Source organism: Rhineura floridana, chromosome 8 (assembly GCF_030035675.1).
Source record: "Rhineura floridana isolate rRhiFlo1 chromosome 8, rRhiFlo1.hap2, whole genome shotgun sequence".
Classification (NCBI taxonomy): domain Eukaryota; kingdom Metazoa; phylum Chordata; class Lepidosauria; order Squamata; family Rhineuridae; genus Rhineura; species Rhineura floridana.
The window spans coordinates 71,149,762-71,171,175 of record NC_084487.1 but is presented as its reverse complement, the minus strand read 5'-3'; the positions used below and the strand labels follow the sequence as shown (position 1 = coordinate 71,171,175).

General features: G+C 41.2%; 1 protein-coding gene across 4 annotated transcripts in view; it reads left to right on the top strand.

Annotated features, from left to right (window-relative positions):
* Positions 1–21,414, top strand: part of TRHDE (thyrotropin releasing hormone degrading enzyme) — a 393,299-nt gene that overhangs the window by 183,320 nt on the left and 188,565 nt on the right. For all 4 annotated transcript variants that reach the window (XM_061639727.1, XM_061639726.1, XM_061639725.1 and 1 more), the window contains one exon: positions 14,621–14,758. In XM_061639727.1, coding sequence (XP_061495711.1) covers positions 14,621–14,758 — 138 coding nt within the window. The remainder of the gene's footprint in view (positions 1–14,620; positions 14,759–21,414) is intronic.

Genomic DNA, 21,414 nt, shown 5'->3' with positions numbered 1-21,414 from the left:
AGCCATAGGGAGCTTCCAGACCAAATTGTTTATTGAGCATTCATGCTGATACATTCACACAGAGGTTAATGTCATTCCCAGCATTTGCTTGTTATCTTTCACTTTACAGTGCAATTTGCCATCAGTTTTTCTTATCAGATTTCTTGTGGTTAGAAAAGTGATGGGATAATTGCATTAGAAAGTGTGGGATGACAACCAAGTTTTGTGCAAATAACCATCCTTTCCGGAAGCACTCATAGTTCAGGGTTGAGGAAAGCATTTTTCTTCTGCACAACTATTAAAGGTGCACAAGCCCTGGCCTCTTTTTCACCTGGCTGCCCTAGAGCCACACTTCTCAGTGCCTCCTATCTGTGAAATATTATCTTCATATACATGCCCTTGTCTTCCATTTTAATGTATTTTCATTCATCCCCTGATCTAAAACCTTGTATGTTTCCTTCTACCCTGGTTCTTATTCTAAGCAGTACTCTTTCAGCTCCTGTCTCATGGAAACTAATTTTGTTTCAGGTTTTATACATTTCCATTTGGCAATCTGTTATTGCACAGTATCAGTGTCCTGACAAGACTGTTTCTTGTCATTTTTTTTAAATGTAGGTATCTTTTGCTAAAAATGTAGAAAACTGCATCTAGTTCTATTTAGCTGCTAGTGTGATATACTTTAAAATTCTCTCTTACTATTATTATTTTGAGGGAAGGAAGAGACTTGGGCATCCTCAGACATTGATCAAGCTGTTTCAGGGACTAGATAACTACCCTTAAAGTTTTCATGGAGGAGCAATACTATCAAGATTGATCCAAACAGTCTTGTGGTAAAATTTCTCTTCTTGTGGCTTGTTCCATATTCTAAGGTTTACAATTCTTAGCTCTTCATGACTTGCACCTTTAGGTGTTTATTTTCCTAAATCATTTGGTCCTCTAAAGTAGTGTCTCCTTTGTAGGAGAGTGGGAAAAATATTTGTTATGTTCCCACATCTTGTGCAATATTGTAGATATTTTTAATGGGATATGTGTAGCATTTCAGGAAACTAGTTCGATACATTGTACTCAAAATCCAAACCACTGTTACCATCCATAGATAACATCCTGTTGTTCAGTGTTCTAAGTCTGAAAAAGCATATATGAAGTATACTCATTCTTTTTATCATTATGTTTCTCTTAGCCTTTTTAAAATCCAAAATTTGATAATAGGGAATGTGGATTGGGCTCTAGGCCTATCCAGAATTTATCAACAGCTCTTTATGGTTCCTACTTTTGGGTAGTTAGAGTTGACATACTCTTTGTCCTTCAATATCTGTATTAGTAGAATAGAGGGGAGAAGACTGTGACAAAAGCAGTTGCTGATGAGTGATTCTCCTTTTCATCCATAAAATACCAAGTGTCAAATGCTTTAGCAGTTACTCCCTCACTCATCGCTGAGAAAGCATTTCACAGGGCTCAATGGCCTTCTCTCTTTCATTCACTTTATAAAAGTTTGGCTTTGCTGAAACCTTTATTGGATGAGTCAAGGCAGACTACATCAGTGACAGCAGTCCCACTGAATTTTCTTCTTCCTCCCTTGGTGAAAGCCACTCTGTGTTTTCCATATCTGTCCCCCTTTAAAAGAAAAAAATGGAGAGTAATGTTCGTAGTTTCTAAAAATATGCACTTTAATCAAACACCTGTATAACATACAGTATCTCTAGAAACTATAAGCATAATATTTTTCCTAAAGGAAGATAAATATGAGAGAGATAGAGTAGCTCCCTTCTAAAAACATTGTACAAAGAATGAGAATTCAGTGTGATAGCAATCATTGGTATACCTTGACTCATCCAATAAAGTTGCTAGCAAAACAAAACTTTTAATCAAAGATTAAGTACAGAGCTCCAGTAGTCATTCACCTATCCTTCCTCTTTTCTTAAGTAATCCAAAGTGTTCCATCACAGTATAGTACTCTATGGTCTAGAAGATTCTGTCATTTTCCCTAGAAACTGAAACTAGCTTAATACTTAAATATCTGCATATAATTTTCATTTTATAAAACGTGTGTGGAACAGACTTGTTTAAGCATAAAAATAAATATTAATGGAAAGTCATTAAGCTAAAGTTCATTAAATTGAATTCTCAGAGCATCTTAAAGTGCACAGCCCAAGACCCTGATGAATGGTATCAATTGTCTATCTCCTTCATGGGCAGGATTAAAATAATAAAAAATGAAGGCTGTGATTAGGCTCATGCATATCTTTGACTTAAATTGCCTGCTAAAACATTTATCTTGTTCAGTAATATGTTCTGACACTTTGTGAGGCTCCCAAGACAGATCAGAAAATAAGTATTAAAAATTCTGGAAGCAGACTTTAAGACATAGACTATCTTGATTTATTTCATTATTATTTTGGCATATTATATTGGAAGTGTAGTCTGCTTGATCCTTCTAGCTCAACATAAATATCATGCTGTCTCAGCATGGAGAGAAACATGGCTTCATTTTCTCACTTGCCTTTCAAAAATACTTTCATCTCTCTCTTCTTGGTTAAAGGATCCAAATAATCTAAAAAGGAAAGTTTTAATTAATACCACATGGAATTTGACTTCTTCCCCCAGAAATCATGCACTGAAATAAGACTCTAGTGTTACTTTTATGTTTCAGCTATTGTTCAGATGATATGGTAAGGCATATTATGACTTACTGTGGCTGCACAAACAAACATTGGCTACAGTTTGTGGTTAGTGAGAAGATCTCTGGTTCAGACAATATGATAAGCCAAACTGTGACACATTGATGAAAAAGACTAGGGAGGAACAAAGCAATTGCAAGATCCTTTCTAGCAGCCCACATATTTCTATTGTTTTGCTAAGCCATAGTTTGTAACACTAAAAGTTTTTTACAAAAGCATTCTAGGAATTCCCTTCCAATTATGAGTATTACTTTCAAAAATACACTTATTACTGCTTTGCCCCTCTCTCCTTGAATTTGGAGGGGCTTCATTTTCCTTCTCTGTATATGGTTGTGAGGCATGCTGGAGAATGATGGATGCTGGATTGTTTAGAAGGGCCCTCCTTTCTGTGTCTAGTCTCCATTGGATAGGGACTTGGAAGAGAATGACTGATACTGGTGAAGAACTAACTCACTTTGACTTGATTTGGAGTTGGGTTGGCATTTATGAGCTTAGCAGTTCTGAGTGTCATGCTGATGGTGCCCTACATTATTATTCCAGGATTCGTAGCTCCCGGTATTCCAGTCAGAATACACAGCAACTTTAATATCCAACTGACCTCACTCTGAAAACAGACATACCTGTGAACATTTGTATGCACATTTGTTGACACCTTCCAATCCTAAACATATTGAGTGCAATTCAGAGAATGAGAAAAATATCATTTAAAAAACCAAATACATTTGGTTTTGTTGATAATACTGATTTATGCTTGTTACTACATTTCTGAGTGTTATTGTATGGTTTCTATTATGTGGAATTACTCTTTTAAACTGGAATTATCTCTCTGGAACTACAAGTACATGAATATAGTTTTTCCTCTTTTCTGAGAAAAGATATGCTCTAAAAGATGCTCATGAATGGTATTTGATTGCTGTATTTACTGTAAAGAATCATAGCTTCTGCCCTCCCACAGTGGACAGTGGTGGCTATGGTGTGAACATGAAAGTATTTGGACAGCCATAAAATGGGTTAGTATAAAATCACCAAAGAGGTGTGGGAATATAAAAGTAGGTGAAAGCAACATACACACAGAGTTGCCCTTTTTACTGAAATGAATGGGAAAGCTCTGTCCGGTGTGGTATGGCAGAGAGTTTCATATGGACAATGAAGCATCTCTTAGATACTTTAAGATTGGGGTTTCTTTTGTGTATTATGAGTAGCAGATAAAATACCCCAGAGTCACAAAAGTAAGGTCAAAACCATGTACAAACCCAGATGCTATCTTTGCCCCCATATCTACTTGGGCAACACTATTAGTGTCAGCTATAACATCACAGGTTCATTTACCTTCTCCAATGTGATATATGCCATCATCTGCTTGCAGTGCCCTTTCTGCATTCTACATAAGACAAACAGGTCATTCCCAATGCAAAAGAATAAAGACACAAAGCTGCATCAGAAATGTCAATATTCAGAAACAAGTAGGAGAACATTTCAGCAAAGCAGGATTCTCTGTAATTGACTTTAAAGTGGTCACCCTTGAACCAAAGAGTTTCAAAGGGAGACTCCAGCATAAAATGAATTAGAATTTGCCAGGAAATTCAGTGCACCTGTGTGGCATGGCTTGAGGTTATGGATTTTGTCACACTGTCTGTGATCATGATGATTATATTTATTGCCTGCCCTTTATAAGTAGGTCCTGGGGTGGGATATAGAAATATAAAATACAGTATTAAAAGCAATTAAAGCACATTACATTCACAGGAATAGGGTGGTGTTATGAATAGACCTTGAACTTCCTCATGAGCATAGCTCACTAGAAATGCAAGTTCCCATATTGTGAGTGCAACAGGATCTTTTGCTGGAGTTACCCGCACGTCACCCCCAAAGTGTGTATAAATCTACCCTTAACCCAATGACACACACACAGAAAGTAAAAATAAAGAGTGGTTTTATTAAGAGAAGAAACAAGGAAAAATATTGCAGTGTACAATTACAATTAATATGTAAACAGTGTCTATTACCCATTCATGCTTTTTGTAGTGCTAGATAGACTAAAGCAAAGAGACTAAACTTATGCACACTTTCACATGAAGCTTACCCACACAGAAAGAAAAGGAAAGAAAGAAACCCAGAAGTTGTGTATACCTTTCCTGGAGAGTTGCTAGGAGTCTAAGGCTGAGAGAGACTTTCGTATCTAGCTCAAAGAGCCAAAGCTCTTCCCTTGTATAACCAGTGCTAGATTTGAAAGATCTCACCCAAATCCTTATTTCTGAAGTTCTGCAAATTGTCCCAAAGATGCTGGAGAGTGTTGGTAAGAAAAGCAGCTGTTGGAACCCTACAGAAGAGGAACTGCTGACCCCTTCAAACCCTTCATGTTTTATACCTTTTTCTAACCAAACTGACCCCAATGTAAACTCAGTGTAAATGTGACCAGGAAGATGAGGACATGACAGATAAGAACAATGAAAGAGTTTAGGGGTACTGGTGAAGGAATCTATTTTTTCCAGAAACTGTTCCCTGATAACTTCCCAGATAATAGCTGTGATCTCCCTGCTGTAAATTCCTGATGTTTCAGATAATCATTATCCTGTCTTCTCCTAAAGATTAAGATTATCATAAACCTTATGCAAATTGTTTCTTTGTTTGAAAGGAGTGCCTGATTCTTACTGGCCAACATTCTCCAAATTTTCATAGTAGTCAGGAAGTCTATACCCTTAGGCTTTCAAAATGTGTAGCTACTCAGAGGTCATGAAGAGGCTGTTTCCCAGGAATCTTTGCTATTGCAGGTTTTCCAAAATCTGGTTCACTGAGGTGAATCAAAGATTAAAAATCCCCAATATTTTGTTCCCTCATTACAGTGCGTCCTAAAAACATACATCTCAAATGCTGAAGGGAGGCAACATTTTTCATTCACTGAAAAATGTACAGCGAAGGTGCCAGCCTCACCTCTGCAGGAAGGGAATTCCACAACGTAGGGGCTGCCACAGAGAAAGCCCTCTCCCAGGCCACCATTCCGCAGACTTCTGAGGGTAGCGGAACTGCCAAGAAAGCTCCCTCTGCTGATCTTAACACCCAAGAGGGTCTGTAGGGAAGGAGACAGTGTCTCAGATATTTGGGATCTAAGTCGTTTATGGCTTTAAACACTAACTAGAACACCTTGAATTGGGCTGGAAACAACCTGGCAAGCAATGCAACTGTTTTAGAACAGTGGTTATATATGTTCTCAATCCCAGTCGTCCTCAATGGCAGCCCCACATGGAGTGCATTGCAATAATCCAACCTGGAAGTTACCAGAGCATGGAGTACTGTTGCCATGTCATCTCTATCCAAAAGGAGCTGTAGCTGGTCAACCAGCCATAGCCTGTAAAAAGGCACTCCTAGCCACTGAGGCCACATGAGCCCTCAGTGACAATGTTGGATCCAGGAGTACCCCTAAGCTAAGAACTTTTCCTTCCAGGGGAGTGCAACCCCATCCAGAACAGACCATCTTTCTATCTTCTGGACCGCAAAACTCATCTGTCTTTTCAGGATTCAGTTTCAATTTGTTAGTCCACATCTAGCCCATCACTGCATCCAGACATCTTTCTAGCACCTCTACCGCCTCTCCTGATTCAGATGGAACAGAGAGATAGAGTTGAGTATCATCCACATATTGGTGATGCTTCAAAACTCCTGATAATCACTCTCAGCAGCTTCATATAGATGTTAAATATCATGGGGGAAAATATGGATCTCTGGGATGCCACAAGAAAGTTCCCATGGTGTCAAACAGAAGCCTCCCATAACTACTTTATGAAAGCACATCTGTGGAGCAGAACCACTGAAGTAAAATGTCCCTAACCCCCAGCCCAATGAGCCGCTCCAGAAGGATACTGCAGTCAATGGTATCAAAAGCTGCCAAGAGATCCAGAAGAATGAGCAAAGTTGCACTCCCCCATCCCTCTCTCTCTGTCTCTCTGTCTCTCTGTCTCCCTCCCCCCCTCTCTCCCCCCCCTCTCCCTCTCCCTCTCCCTCCAATTGTCATCAACTAGAGCAAGCAAGGCAGTTTCCATGCTATGACTGGGCCTAAAGCCAGACTGAAATGGATCCAGATATTTAGTCTCCTCCAAGCATGCCTGCCACTACCTTCTTTGCCCCAAAAAGCACTTTGCCCCAAAAAGGGTTAGTTTCCACTGGGTAATAGTTACTTAACACTTCTGTGTCCCAGGATGTCTTCTTAAGAAGGGGACGTAGCATCACCTCCTTCAAGGTGGATGTACTCTACCTTCCTCTGGTGAAGCATTGATCATGCCCTGGACCCACTCAGTCAAGCTCCCATGGCTAGATCTAAGAAGCCAAGATGGGCACGTGTCAAGGGGACAGATGGTTGGCCTCACTTCTTCAAGCAGCTTGTCCATATCCTCAGGCTACAATAAGTGAAACTGATCTAGAACAGATGGACCAGACAGTGCACTAGATGCCTCCACTGGACTTGCTTTAACCATGGCATTCAACTTGGTCCAACTCTGAGTGATTTTGTCCCCAAAGTGCCATTGCCAGGATGTTTGTGTTAATGCCTTAATTGACAGTATAACTGTTTTGCTTTTATGTAATGTTCACTGTTTTTACTTCATTTCATTCCTTTCAGACGTCACTCCTCTCCATCTTCTCTCCAACCATGTTGCTGCCAATTTAGGATTACACTTCATGCATCTGATGAAGTGGCCATGAAACATTGTGCCATAATACATTTGTTAGTCTTTAACGAGCCACAAGACACTTTGTTGTTTTATATTAGGGTGAAAGAGTTTAGAAAAGGTGTGTGAGGCTTAAATAATAGAAGGTGCTAGTTACAAACAATAAACAAAAATGGATGAAAAGCAGAGGACTTTTTTTCCTTCTTAAGAAGAAAAAGCTGAGCAGTAGTAGATGGAAATCATTTCAACTTGAGCTTTTAAAGTTCATTTACATTCCTTTTTTTGCTTTTTGCTTTGTCTACTTTACAACATAATTAATCTGGTAAACATCTTGAGTCACCCAGAATGTTAATGAGAATCCACAGTGCTGGGATGGGCCTGGGATGTCATAGTTCCAATAACGGCCCAGCTTACCCAAATGGTTTAGCATGTCAATATTTGTCACCTCCCTTATGTTTTATAAGAAAAGAAATATATTAAATAAATAGCCACATACATTTTACAGACAAAACTATCAATGAAACACCTCAGATATTATAAGCATCAATGAAGCATTTTGTCAGGGATATGATTTAGAGAATGGAATGACCTTATTAAAAAAAATTCTCACAGGTCTCTTAATCTATGAACCGTATTCTGTTAACACTTAGACCTTTGATTTCTTATGTATACTAATTACCAGTTGTAACTTGAATTGTGCTATGCCTTTTGTTCTCTTGTTGGATGCAATCTAGTTTCTCTCTCACTCGTAAATTCTTTTGTTCTGCTATTTCATATTATGTTTTGGAAACTATTGTTTATGTTTCCAGTTTAAGTATTGCATCATTGTCATGCTAACTATCTTAAGTCTTTGTTTATGTCTCAGTATGTATGATAAAACTAGGAGCAATGACTAGTAAATTATATTACCATGGTAGATAGGTGTATAAAGATGTAGATATATTCACTAATAGGCAAAAAAACAAAACCTTGTGGTTTAAGAATGTACCTATAGCCCACAGATATTTCTATCAAACTTTAAAAAGCTCACCATTTGCTCAGAGGCACATGTTACCAAATTCTTCCAAGCTCCACAGGAAGTGTATTGAAGTGAGAAAAACCAACCCAAATTGTGTTTGCATTTTTACAAATTTGTAGGGCAGTCCCATATCTCAGAGAGAAGGTCAGGTCTCCTGCTTTCCTGGTGCATTCACTATAGCTGCCCAATTCCCCTGCTTTTTAAAGTTTGATAGAAATATGTGTGGGCTATAGGTACATTCTTAAACTGCAAGGATTTTTTTTTGCTTGTTAGGGAATTTCTCTGCTTTTTTAATCGGGAGGTAAGAAATGGGATCCTGTGAAAGTTTGCTGAGACTGGACTGATAATCTGCATGGATTGATCATTTGCATGCTTATTGCGTTCAGTGGGATTTACTCCCTTGCAGTCATGCTTAGATAGGTGAAACTGACCACAGGGGGATGGAGAGGAGAGGAGGAAGTGCAGGGGGTGGAGGAAGGGCAGAGGGGAGGAGGGGGATGGGAGCAGGCAGAGGGGGAGGGGAGGAGGAGGAGGAGGGGAGGAGGAGAGCAGGTTTGATCATATGCATGTTTATTGAGTTCAGTAGGATTTACTTCCCTGCAATCATGCTTAGGATAGGTGAAACTGACTACAGGGGATGGGAGGGAGGAAGGGCAGGGGAGGAATAGGGAGGAGAGGAAGGCAGAGGGGAGGAAGCAGATGGAAGCAGGCGTGAGGAGGAAGGGAGAAAGGAAAGGTTTGATCATTTTCATGCTTATTGAGTTCAGTGGGATTTACTCCCATGCAATCATGCGTAGCATATGTAAAACTGACCATGGGGGGAGGAGGAGAAGAGGGAGGGAGGGCTGGAGTGGACAGGGGGGAGGAAAAAAAGAAGAGGGGAGGGGATGAAGAAGGGAGGGAGGAAGGAAGGAGAGGAGAAGGAGGCGAAAGGCAGGTCTGATTATTTGCATGCTTATTGAGTTCAATGGGATTTACTCCCATGCAGTCATGGTTAGGATAGGTAAAATTGACCATGGTGGAGGAATAGGGGGAGGGCAGAGGGGAGGGGAAGGAGTAGGAGGAATGAGGGGTTGAAAGGTGATGGGGGAGGGGAAGGGAGGGGTATAGGAAGGGGGAGGGAAGGAGATTGGGTGGGTGAGCACTGGGCAGACGAAAGCCCCTTTCCTTTCCGAAAGGAAAACATTGTGAACAGTATCATTGTTTTTCAGGGTTTTCCCCACCTTTTTATTCTATAGCACTCACACAGCAGGCACATGTAGTCTCCCACCCAAATTTAAACCAAAAGTGTCACTGGCCACATCCACACCAGACCTTTATTTCACTTTAGACCAGCCTTTCCCAACCAGTGTGCCTCCAGATGTTGTTGGACCACAATTCCCATCTTTCCTGACCATTGGCAATGCTGGCTGAGGCTGATGGGAGTTGTGGTCCAACAACATCTGGAGGCACACTGGTTGGGAAAGGCTGCTTTAGACAGTCACAGCTTCTCTGTAAAAATCCTGGGAAATGTAGTTAGTGAAGGGTGTTGAGAGTTGCTAGGAGGTGCCCTGTTCCCCTCACATACCTTCAATCAGAGCGGCTGACTGTTAAACCAGTCTGGGCACTGGAGCTCTCTCAGTGGAATAGGAGTCTCCTCTCAGGACCCTTCACAAACTACACTTCCCAATATTCTTTGGGGGAAGCCATGACTGCCTCAAGTGAAATCAAAGGTGTTGTGGGTTTGGCCCCCTGATTAGCCTAGTCAAGCAGCTTTTAGAATACTGTCAGTTGGTTCTTACTGAGCATGCCCAAGCTTATAATTGACTTTAATGTTAAATTTCTTAAATTAATTAAAAATCAGCTAGGCATTTTTTAACTTTTAAACTGCAGATGATGAAGGTCAGAGTATGGGGCAAGGTCAGAAATAGGATTATAGGTACCCTGTGAACATGGCTGATTTTTAATTAATTTCAACAAATTATGAGAACACTGACAGAAGAAAGTCCAACAAGGTGTGTTCCCCCCCCTTTTTATACTTTGAACTCTTGATTCTCTCTTGACTGTTTTGTGTATCACCATGAAAATGTAGAGGGTTGTTAAGCAAGTGTTTCTGAGTTCAGGACTAATTTTTGTAAGGTTTTGTTTTGAAATGAGCTGATGGGAAGCAGGAGAATGGCATTGGGGGTATTTTTAATTTAACATTGCGGAATGCAAAAAATCCATGCTGGCTATAGTATACAGCCGCTCTCTTGGCTGTATAATAAAGTTTCCTGAACTGGGGTGGGGAGAGGGGGACAGATTATATACAATGAATCAGGCATAGAATGAACTTTCTGTTGCAGAATTTTCCATTATGTATTTCCCCTATTATAAACAAACATTAACAGGAAATAATGATCTTTGTAGGGTCCTTATTAGCTTTCCAAAAATTTATGCTAAAATCTGTAATTTTCTGAAAATAATTGCCCAACTATTAATCATTTGTTAATGTCTTGTTTTGTGTTTGCAAGGCACTTTGAGAGTGAAGTTGCTCACCTCTGTAGCAATCTTTAGCCCACATCCACATCTACTGTAGTCCCCAGTGAGGTGTCCAGTGCAACGTCTGCTGCAAATTCTTGAAATCAGTTTCAGTAGATGTGGCCTGATGACATGGACAAGGTGCTTGCGACCATGCGGCCAGCAACATGTCCTCTTGACCCTAGCCCTTCTTGGCTTATTAAAGCTTGCCAAGGGGGTATGACTGAGTGGATCCAGGGTGTGGTCAATGCATCTTTCTGGGAGGAAGTGGTCTCAGCCACCCTGAAAGAGGTGGTGATCCATCCAACCACTCCTGGAAAAACACACCCTGGACCCATTGGTTTGTGACAACTACCACCCGGTCAAAAAAACTCCCTTTTTAGGGAATGTGATCAAGAGGGTTGTGGCACAGCAATTGCATGTACTCTTTGACAAAACATATTAGCCTGATTTATTCCAATCTGGGTTCAGGCCTGGTTATGGGACTGAATTGGCCTTGGTCACCCTGATGGATGACCTTTATCAGGAGAAGGACAGGGGGAGTGTGACTCTGTTTTTCTTACTTGGTATCTTGGTGGCTTTTGTTACCATTGGCAATTGTATCCTGAGCCGAACTGGTTAGATGGGTATTAGCGGCACTGTTTCATAGTGATTCTGATGCTACCTCCAGGGTTCTTGTCCGAGAATAGCATTGGGTGATTATCTTTTGGCCCCCTGGCAGTTGTGCTGTGGGGTGGTACCATCTTGGTACCACCTTGTCCTCAGTGCTATTTAACACCTATATGGAGCCCTCTGGAGCAGTCATCAGGAGATTTGGGGGGAGGTGTCAGCAGTATGCTGATGATACTCACCTCTATTTCTCTGTAACATCTGAATCAGGAGAGGCTGTGCAAGCCCTGGAGCAGGGCCTGGACTCGATGGTGGGTTGGATGAGGGCTAATAAACTTGAGTCTGAATCCTAGCAAAACAGAGGCACTGTGGGTTGGTGGTTCCCAAGTTCAGATAATTGGTCAGTTGCCTGCTTTAGATGGGGTCGTACTCCCTCTGAAAGAGCAGGTCCATAGTCTGGGGGTGCTCCTGGATCCATCTTTGTCACTAGAGGCCTAGGTGACCTCAGTGGCTAGGAGTCCCTTTTACCAGCTTCGGCTAGTAAGAAAGCTGCATCCATTTCTGGACTGGGATAGCCTGACCACTGTTGTGCATGTACTGGTAACCTTCAGTATGGGTTACTGTAATGCGCTCTATGTGGGTCTGCCCTTGAGGTTGGTACGGAAGCCGCAGCTGGTGGAAAATGTGGTGGCTAGATTGGTCACTGGGATAGGGTATTGCCAACATGTTGCCCCGCTGCTGAAAGAATTGTACTGGCTTCCCAATAGTACTGGCCAATTTCAAGGTTCTAATTTTGGTGTACAAAGTCCTATTCAGCTTCAAACCAGGATACCTGAAAGATCATCTTACCCCTTACATACCCAGTTGATCACTGCACTCTGCAGGTGAGGGCCTCCTGCAGATACCTTCTTATCAGGAGATCTGTTCTGCACAACATAGGAAGCAGAACTTTAGTGTTGTGGCACCTACCCTTTAGAATTGCCTCCCCTTAAATATTAGACAGGCACCATCTCTGTTATCTTTTCGGTGACTTCTAAAGACCTTCCTCTTTCAACAAGCCTTTTTGTTTTAATGTGTTTTTGGAGATGCCTGGAGTTAATATATGTTTTTGAAGATTTTTTCCCCCAAGTATTTTGTTTTTAAGATGTTGTAGAGTGTTTTTGTTTGCGTCCCTGGGCTCTTGCTAGGAGGAAGAGTGGGATATAAATTTAATAAATAAATAAATACATAAAAAGTCAGTTACATGGAAAGCTTGTTCAGAAAATCAGGGCATTAGCCAGATAAAAAGTTACCCTTTCCTTCTTTCCCCAATGATAAATAAGATTCTGCAAAAGAGTCTGTCTCCTTTCACATTCCTTAAAAGCAGTTCGAAGTCTAGGTGTTTTTTAAAGTTAGAAGTCTGTGTATTTCCCAGACTGCTGTCTGATATTCATGGAATATTAAGTCTGAACAATGGACTGCCAGTGAAAGAGAAATCAAAGAGTGGTCCTTTCCAAGAGGATGACTTGGTTCTAGACTATGACCTGGTTCACACAACAGAGGAGCTCCTTCTTAGTCCTTATTGCTGCTACAGAGTGCTGAGTTAAGCCAAGATTAGTTCTCTTCTCTCTAACCATGAGCTGTAAGAGGAAGAAAGTTACTGAAGAGGACTCCAGGAGCCCACATGTTTGTGAGGCCTTGCTAAGCCACGGTTTGGCTTAGTGTGTTGTAAGAACCAGACCACTGCGGAGAAGGTACCAACAGCTTATTTGCTAAGAAGAAATAGAATGAGTCCTTCTGAATCAGGCCATATCATGCTTTTCTCTGTCCTTAATAAGTGAAATCTGATTATCTGAACTCAGGTTTGCTCACACACCAGTCTTTCAGGGTCTACAAGCTAATGGAAAGCAAAAACCAATGTTAATAAGTATTCTTGCTTTCAAAATATCTGCTTTTGATGTTGGATGGCTTGTAGCATAATCTCTAGAAAATTATCCATCCCTCTGTACTGACCCTTTAGAAGGTCTGTTGTTTCAGGCTGTATTTTGAGGACATACATTCAACATAGCTAAATTAAGCAATCTCTTCCTGATATATTCTCTTGCTTCTGAATTTCAATTTAAAATCTCCATTAATAACTCCATCCTCTAAGAGGATAATCTATGTTGCTACTCATAAAGGAGTAACGGACTTGTTCAGATATTCTGTAGGCAAGGTAAGTAACAAGCTGTTGGACATTTATTCAAAGTTCAGTCTGAGATGCCTAGCTTAAAACCTCTGTGTGTGAATTTGATGATTAGACCTAGAGTTTCAGTAGTTTAAATATATAATAAGCTTCTGATACCTTCCTTATACTGTGATGCATTTTCATATAAACATTAACTTCCAGATACATCAGCAGTGGAACAGCTTTTCAGTTGATTTACAGTATAAATTAAATTAGCACATTGATAACCAAAACATTTCCATATGTAAAATTACGTGAAGGTACTAAGAAATTTTTATTTCATCTGTATACATCTTTACAAAAATGCAAAGCACACAGAAAAGTGTTATATTAGTAGGTTGATGTCAGTACAAAAATGTGTGCATTGTAGATAAATATGAAACTATATAATTTCATGACAACTTATTAAATAAGATAAATCAGCACTTTTAACTCATTTGTATGTACGATTTGAGAACTTGAGATAAGGAACCTCATGTCTTGCTAGAGCATGATTATGAGGAAGAAGTTCAACCACTTCGAGAAGCATGGTTTCTCAGAAGCATTTTATTCCCTGAAGTTCTTAAAAGTATAGCATGGAATGTGCAGTGCCCACACCTGTTTCTGGAGACAATGTATCACCTCCTATGCTCTTGTATTCTCACCTCCCCCCAGGCTACTGTCATTTGTGCTTAGAAATAGATAAATATGTCTATCATACAATTATTACATTGCTGCATTTCTTAGGATGCAGCAGCTCTGCTCCAAAGTGCCTTTGGGTGCTGTGATGTGGATGTCCTTGCTGAGCACTGTTTCATTGTTCATTCTCTGAATGTGCTGCCAGCCCGTAAACCCACAGGGTATCATTGTGCAATTGTGCCTTCTAAAAGGAATGTGTGAAACTGCCATCTTTGCGGTTTCACATTTTATCTGTGTAACTGCAAATATATGTGTAACTGCAAGTGTATGAGTGTGTTTTGCTGTATTTCAGGAGAAGCAGAGGTTTCTGACAGATGTCTTACACGAAGTAATGCTGCTTGATGGCTTGGCTAGTTCACACCCAGTGTCACAGGAAGTGCAGCAAGCCACAGACATTGACAAGGTGTTCGACTGGATTGCCTATAAAAAGGTGGGAATAGAAAAAAGATATGCTTGTTGAATTTATTACTTCCACTTCCTGTTATTTCCATAATTTGAAGATACTGTGTTTTAATTGCACAGCAACACAGTCTTTTGATTCTTAGAAAAAAGGCTTTATATGGCAAAGTCCATTCATTATTCTCTCTTGTGACCAGCTCCAAAACAGGAAGCAGTTGGTCCACTGTCCATTTTTAAAAGCTGATACTGTATCAAAAGGACTACACATTTTGAACTGAATACAGATATAAAATTCTTCACATAATAAAAAGGAGAAGCTGATTTATAAATGACATAATATGCAAAAATGTAATGCTTACAATATAGGAATGAGGAGCTCATTGTCTATTGTGTAATTTTAAGGATCTTTGCATTATGTATTTTCTTGTGATGTTTGATCTTCGAAAGAGTATTTGAAACTGAACCACAAAAGATTCAATGCTCTTTCTCTTGGTTTAAGTAAAAAGACCCTGTTGTTAATGGGGGGCATCCAGTGGTGGCACCCTGTTGGCACAATGGGTTTCAGCTTGCACAAATGGGATTCCAATTCCTCTTCTCCTTGTCCACCCCGAAAATCAGCTCCAGAGGAGACCCACTGAAGCAGATTGGGGGATGGGGTTCCAGGCAGGAAGAAAAAGAAAGGAAACTCCTATTGCATCCGCTGATGCAACACTTGATCTCACTTAATGACAATAATTAGTCCTCACTGAAAATATTTAATTTTTGCATGAAATAAAAATGTATTTATTAATGCTATCTTTAAAACAAAACAAATCAGACAGATCATACCCTTGGCACATTGATGGGTGCATTTGTGAATGATATATTATGGTTATGATTCTGTTTCCACAGATATGATCCATTAGCTTCAGATATTTTCTCCCATCTGTGATGTTTGTAGAACATCCTCCCCTGTCCTCTGGGGACTCAGACTATGAGAACTAGAGACAGAATATTGTTATGGATATATGCCCAAGTAAAGTTCCCTTTTGACCTCTTTTCCATACTCAAATTCTCTCTGACTATGATATCTGTAATTTCTGTCTATCTCATATCTCCATCTATGTGGAGTTGATTTTTTCCCAATTATCTGGTGTAACTTGCTTTGCAGGTACCTTAAAGGGTCTTATGACCCTTTTTCTTTAACACAGTTCCTCCTCTCAGCCTTCAGCATTCCTGCCTCCTTTGTCCAAAGCTCTGTTTGAAACTCCATCCACACCACTTTAACTTCTTTTACAGAAGCTGCTCTGTTGGGCAATATTTGTTAGGCTGATTCTCCTCCTGGCAGTTAGAATATCATAAATATTACTGTTGTTAAGTTGTTGATTTATATACCGCTTATATGTCAAAACTTCTTTGATAGCATAACAGGTCAGCCAATGGGTAGGTTAAACTCCCACGTAGACAATATGTACTAGGAATTTTTTAGCCTTTGTATAATAGTAAGATTGATTTGCTTAAAAAAAAAGTCCTACATTTCTGCTTCTGTCATTAACTTTCCTCTAATCGTATTCATTTCCCAGTAAAACACTAAGATGTATTTTGCCTGCATTTTCTTAAACATAGTGTCTATCAGGAAAGTCATTGTTAATAGTCTCATTAAACATTCTGATTTAAACAATCCATTATAGCTATATTAGGGTATTCTCTTGATTCTCCTTTTCTTTCTGCACTCTGGAAAGAAACATTAAAATTCGGCTGCTTAAATATCTATGGGACTAAATGTACTAGTCATTTCTACTTTATGCTCTCCATGGGTACACATGTGTAGAAACTTCATAATGCAAAGCTCTCAGGGAGCATATTAACTTAGGTTCAGTAGCAGAGTGAAAAAGAGACCCTAGAACTAGGAAACAGTGTTTCCATTTGAATGTTTTTAATACTGTTTCAATGAATCCTTTCAAAACAGTATACTGTATTACTAGTTCTTAAATTGTCAATTGTAATTCTTACCTCTCAGATCAAAATTATATTTAAAGAAATTTATAATTAATGTCTGATAATAAATTACATAAATATACAGTAACTATTTTTTTCTTGGAGCACAGTGAAGAATGCCTGTGTGCCTTATAACATTAAGCAATGTCATTTTCAAAGTGGTAGAAGTTGTTAGACTACAAGTGCATTAGTTGAAAATAGGATGGGGTTTCATATATTACAGTTCTAGAAGGTGCATGTTACTGCAAAAACATGCTTCAATAAGACAGGATTTTTTGCCACTTTCTGCAATATGTTGGTGCAATGTGGATGTGGTAAATAAGTGAACGTATTTGCCCGACATGTTAAGTGGATATAAGTGATATCTGCAAGGTGTACCTGCTAAAACTACAATGCTTGAAGCATCCTCAAGGATGCATCTGACGGTTGCGGATTGTCATTTGTTTGCTCCTTCTCTTCCTAGTATTAAGTATTGCATATTTTCTGTATATTTCTATTTCTCCTTTTCTGATTGTGTGCAGTTTGCACTGTTGTGCCTGTGTAATCAAACTAACTCATACAGCAATACCTGCTTGTGCAAGGCAGAACACCCTGTTTTTGCTGATCCCTCCTTGAACTGCAGCTCTCTGCTGTCCCTTATGGTTCCAGAGAGTCCACCAACCCTCAGGAACAGCGTTTCAAGGGGCACAAGGACTTTGGAGGGATCAGTGAAACTTCAGTGCTCCACCTTGGGACCAAAAAAGGGCTTTCTGCTGGTGTAAATCCACTGCTGGATACAGCCCCAATTTTCTTTCCTCTTTAATGAGGCATTAACTTCAGTGTGTGTGTGCATGCGTTGGGGGGCAGGGAAACAAACCCTAGGAAGCAGGTAGTGAAATGCTAATTGGGAAGAGTCCATGCCATATCATAGAATGAATTGAGAACTGCCCCAGCTCATACTATTTTCAAAGTCAGATCATTCACCTAAGCCTTAAAAATAGGTTTAATAGGAGAAAATTAAGGACTTGTTTGGGGGGAAGCTTCCTGTGCTTCTTGTCTGCATTTTGGTGGAAAGCAGTAAGTGCAGAAAGTATTACAAAAACAAAACAGGTATAGTACTAGAATTCTGGCACCAGTTGTGCTCCGTGACTCACGTGAATTGTACAATCAGGTGCAAATTCCACATCCTTAGCCACGTGGACAGAAGGTGGATGTATGTAGGGTATACACACAAATAATATAGCATTTGAGGAAGAACACAAGAGTTGTAAAATCCACATGGTGGACATTTCCCAAAGTGTATTTGAGCCACTGGTAGGACAAAAGCATGTGGTTCCTAATGAAATCCTGACGTGTTGATGTAAACATGAAATGTTTTCTCATATCAAAAATATCAATTCTGCATGAAGTATTCCGTCATTAATCAGAAAAAAGGATTCTCTGGCATGTGTAAAAAACTAGAACTGAGACCGAAGCGAATGTATGCTTTGAGATTTATGTCCCTCAAAAAGCCTTATTTTTCAGTGATATTGAAGGAAGAAAAGGGAACAGCTGCAAAGGCAACTGAACTGATTTTCAATTATCCCAATCCAGCTTGCTGGTGCTACCTTGCTTTATACACCATGTTTTGATTATTGGCTACTTTCAAAATTGATAAAAAGCAGCCAAAATGTATATGTTATGAAATACAAAGGAAAAAACACACAAGATAAAATTAGTTTTTATGTCACCCAGCATGGAGATGCTCTGTAACAATGGAGCAGCTGGTCAGTGGTCAAGCTAGTGTATTCTGAATCATTCCTGACAGGGGGTGACTTCCGTAATGTTCCCCAGATGCCTTATCCAAGTGTGAAAAACTCCACTATCTCTGGAAAATTTAGTTATTCTCATTACTTTATAATCTTGTATTTTGAACACCTGCTTCACTGATTTTGCACCTTCCACTGCCACTAGCCATTTCTGGTTTTCCACCACCACCCACCTCTCCAATACCACAGTAGATGGATTAGGCTCTAGTCATAGGAAAGTCAAACCAGGAGATTTATTTGAAATTTAAACCTGATACAGGGTTTGGTGGGAAATTCTTATATAAATTTGGATAATTCGCAAAGGAGATTTTTCAGCTTGCCTTAGAACATTTTCTGATGCCCCAGTTATGTTATTTTACTTGTATTTAGTAAACAAAGCGAAAAAGATGGAAACTGCCAAGCTTGCCTAACAGCTATCTGAAGCATTGGCATCCATCCATTGTTCCTAAGCACTAGACAGTTTTCTATTATAGAATCCACCCCACATCACTGACCAAACATTAATAGTTTATTTAGAACTTATTTACAATCATGTGACTATCTATGCTACCCTGATTTCAGTGATCACTGGTAGAGGGAAATATAGCCATGGAGATGTGGTGAATTACCATAGAAGACAAGGGCAAGGCTATCTGCACCTTGTTCCTTGCTGCCACTCCTCATTAATGGGTTCCTCATTGCTCATCTGCTGTGCCCACTGGCCTGTGTGTGTTGTTGTTTAATGCCAGATCGGTATACAATAAGACCAGTCCCATCCATGATTTGATTGTGGATGAAGGTGCCGATTTGGTGTGCATTACTAAGACCTGGGTGGGTGAGCTGGGAGGAGTTGATCTGACCCAGCTTTGCCCACCTGGATACTCGGTGCAACACCAGCACAGGCTGCAGGGATGGGGGGGCAGGAGTTGCTGTAGTCTACAGAACTTTCATCTCTGTCACCAGGAAACCACTCTGTCTTGGAGCTGGTTGTGAGGGCCTGCACCTGGTGTTGGGCTGAGGAGACAGTAAACTAGGGTTGCTGCTGGTGTATCATCCACCCTGGTGCCCGGCATCTTCACTGACCGAGCTGGCAGAGGCCATCTCAGCTGTGGTGTTGGAGGAGCCCAGAATGATAGTCCATGATTTGATTGTGGATGAAGGTGCTGATTTGGTGTGCATTACCAAGACCTGGGTGGGTGAGCTGGGAGGAGTTGATCTGACCCAGCTTTGCCCATCTGAATACTCGGTGAATGACACCAGCGCAGGGTGCAGGGACGGGGGGGGAGGAGTTGCTGTGGTCTACAGAACTTCCATCTCTGTCACCAGGAAACCACTATGTCTTAGAGCTGGCTGTGAAGGCCTGAACCTGGTGTTGGGCTGAGGAGACAATAAACTAGGGTTGCTGCTGGTGTACCATCCACCCTGCTGCCTGGCAGCTTCTCTGACTGAGCTGGCGGAGGCTGTCTCGCCTGTGGTGTTGGAGGATCCCAGAATGATAGTGCTGGGTGATTTCAATGTCCATGCAGAGGTTGCCTCTAGTGGTCTGGTTCGGGACTTCATGGCCTCCATGACGACCATGGGGCTGTCTCAAGTTGTCAATGGCCCGACACATAGGGCAGGGCACACCCTTGATTTGGTTTTTGCTCCAGATGGAGGAAGGGGTGAACTGGAGATAGGGGGTGGATGTCACCCCATTGTCATGTTTAGATCACTTCCTGTGAAGTTTAGACTTATGGCTCTGATCCTTCCCTGCAGGGGTGGTGGACAGATTAAGATGGTCTGCCCTCGGAGCCTAATGGAATCCACAGGGGGAGTTCCCAGTAGACAGAGCAGGTGACCCTGTTGAAGCCCTTGTCACGCTGTGGAACAGCGAGGTGCATTGGGCTCTTGACACGGTTGCCCCCGAGCACCCTCTCCGGCATTGTGGAGCCCGGTTTGCCCCTTGGTACACCAGTGAGGTAAGGGCAATGAAACAGGCTGGATGATGGCTAGAGCGCAAGTGTTAAAAGGCGTGCTGTGAGGCTGATCGGGCATGAGTAAAACATCATAACCATGCCTACTGTGTAGCAGCAAGGACGGCAACCAAGGCCCATTTCTCTGCCTCTGTCGCATCCTCAAGTAGCTTTTCCGTATTGTCAGGGGTCTGTTGACATCAACTCCAGGAAATGGAGCTTTAGACCCTTCGGAGGCCCGCTGTGAATTGTTTGCAAGGCACTTTAAGGGCAAAGTTGTTCAAGTCAGTTGCAGTCTTGATGTCCCATCCACATCTACTGTAGTCCCCAGTGAGGTGTCCAGTGCAACATCTGCTACAACTTGTTGGGAATGGTTTCAGTTGATGCGGCCTGATGATGTAGACAAGGTGCTTGCGATGATGTGGCCAGCAACATGTCCTCTTGACCCTTGCCCTTCCTGGTTTATTAAAGCTTGCCGAGGGGGTTTGATCGAGTGGATCCAGGGTGTGGTCAATGCATCATTGTGTGAGGCAGTGGTTCTGCGTGCCTTGAAAGACACGGTGATCCGACCACTCCTGAAAAAGCCCACCCTATACCCATTGGTTGTGACAACTACTGACCGGTTGCAAATACCCCCTTTTTAGGGAAGGTGATTGAGAGGGTTGTGGCGCAGCAATTGCAAGTCGTCTTGGATGAAACAGATTATCTTGACCCATCCCAGTCTGGGTTCAGGCCTGGCTATGGGACTGAATCAGCCTTGGTCGCCCGGATGGATGATCTTTATTGGGAGAAGGACAGGGGGAGTGAAACCCTGTTATTCTTACTTGATCTCTCAGCAGCTTTTGATATCATTGCCTATGGTATCCTTCTGGGTCAACTTGGTGAGATGGGTATTGGAGGCACTGTTTTACAGTGGTTCTGATCCTATCTCCGGGGTCACTCTCAGAGAGTAGCATTTGGTGACTGTCTTTCGCCGCCCTGGCAGTTGTGGT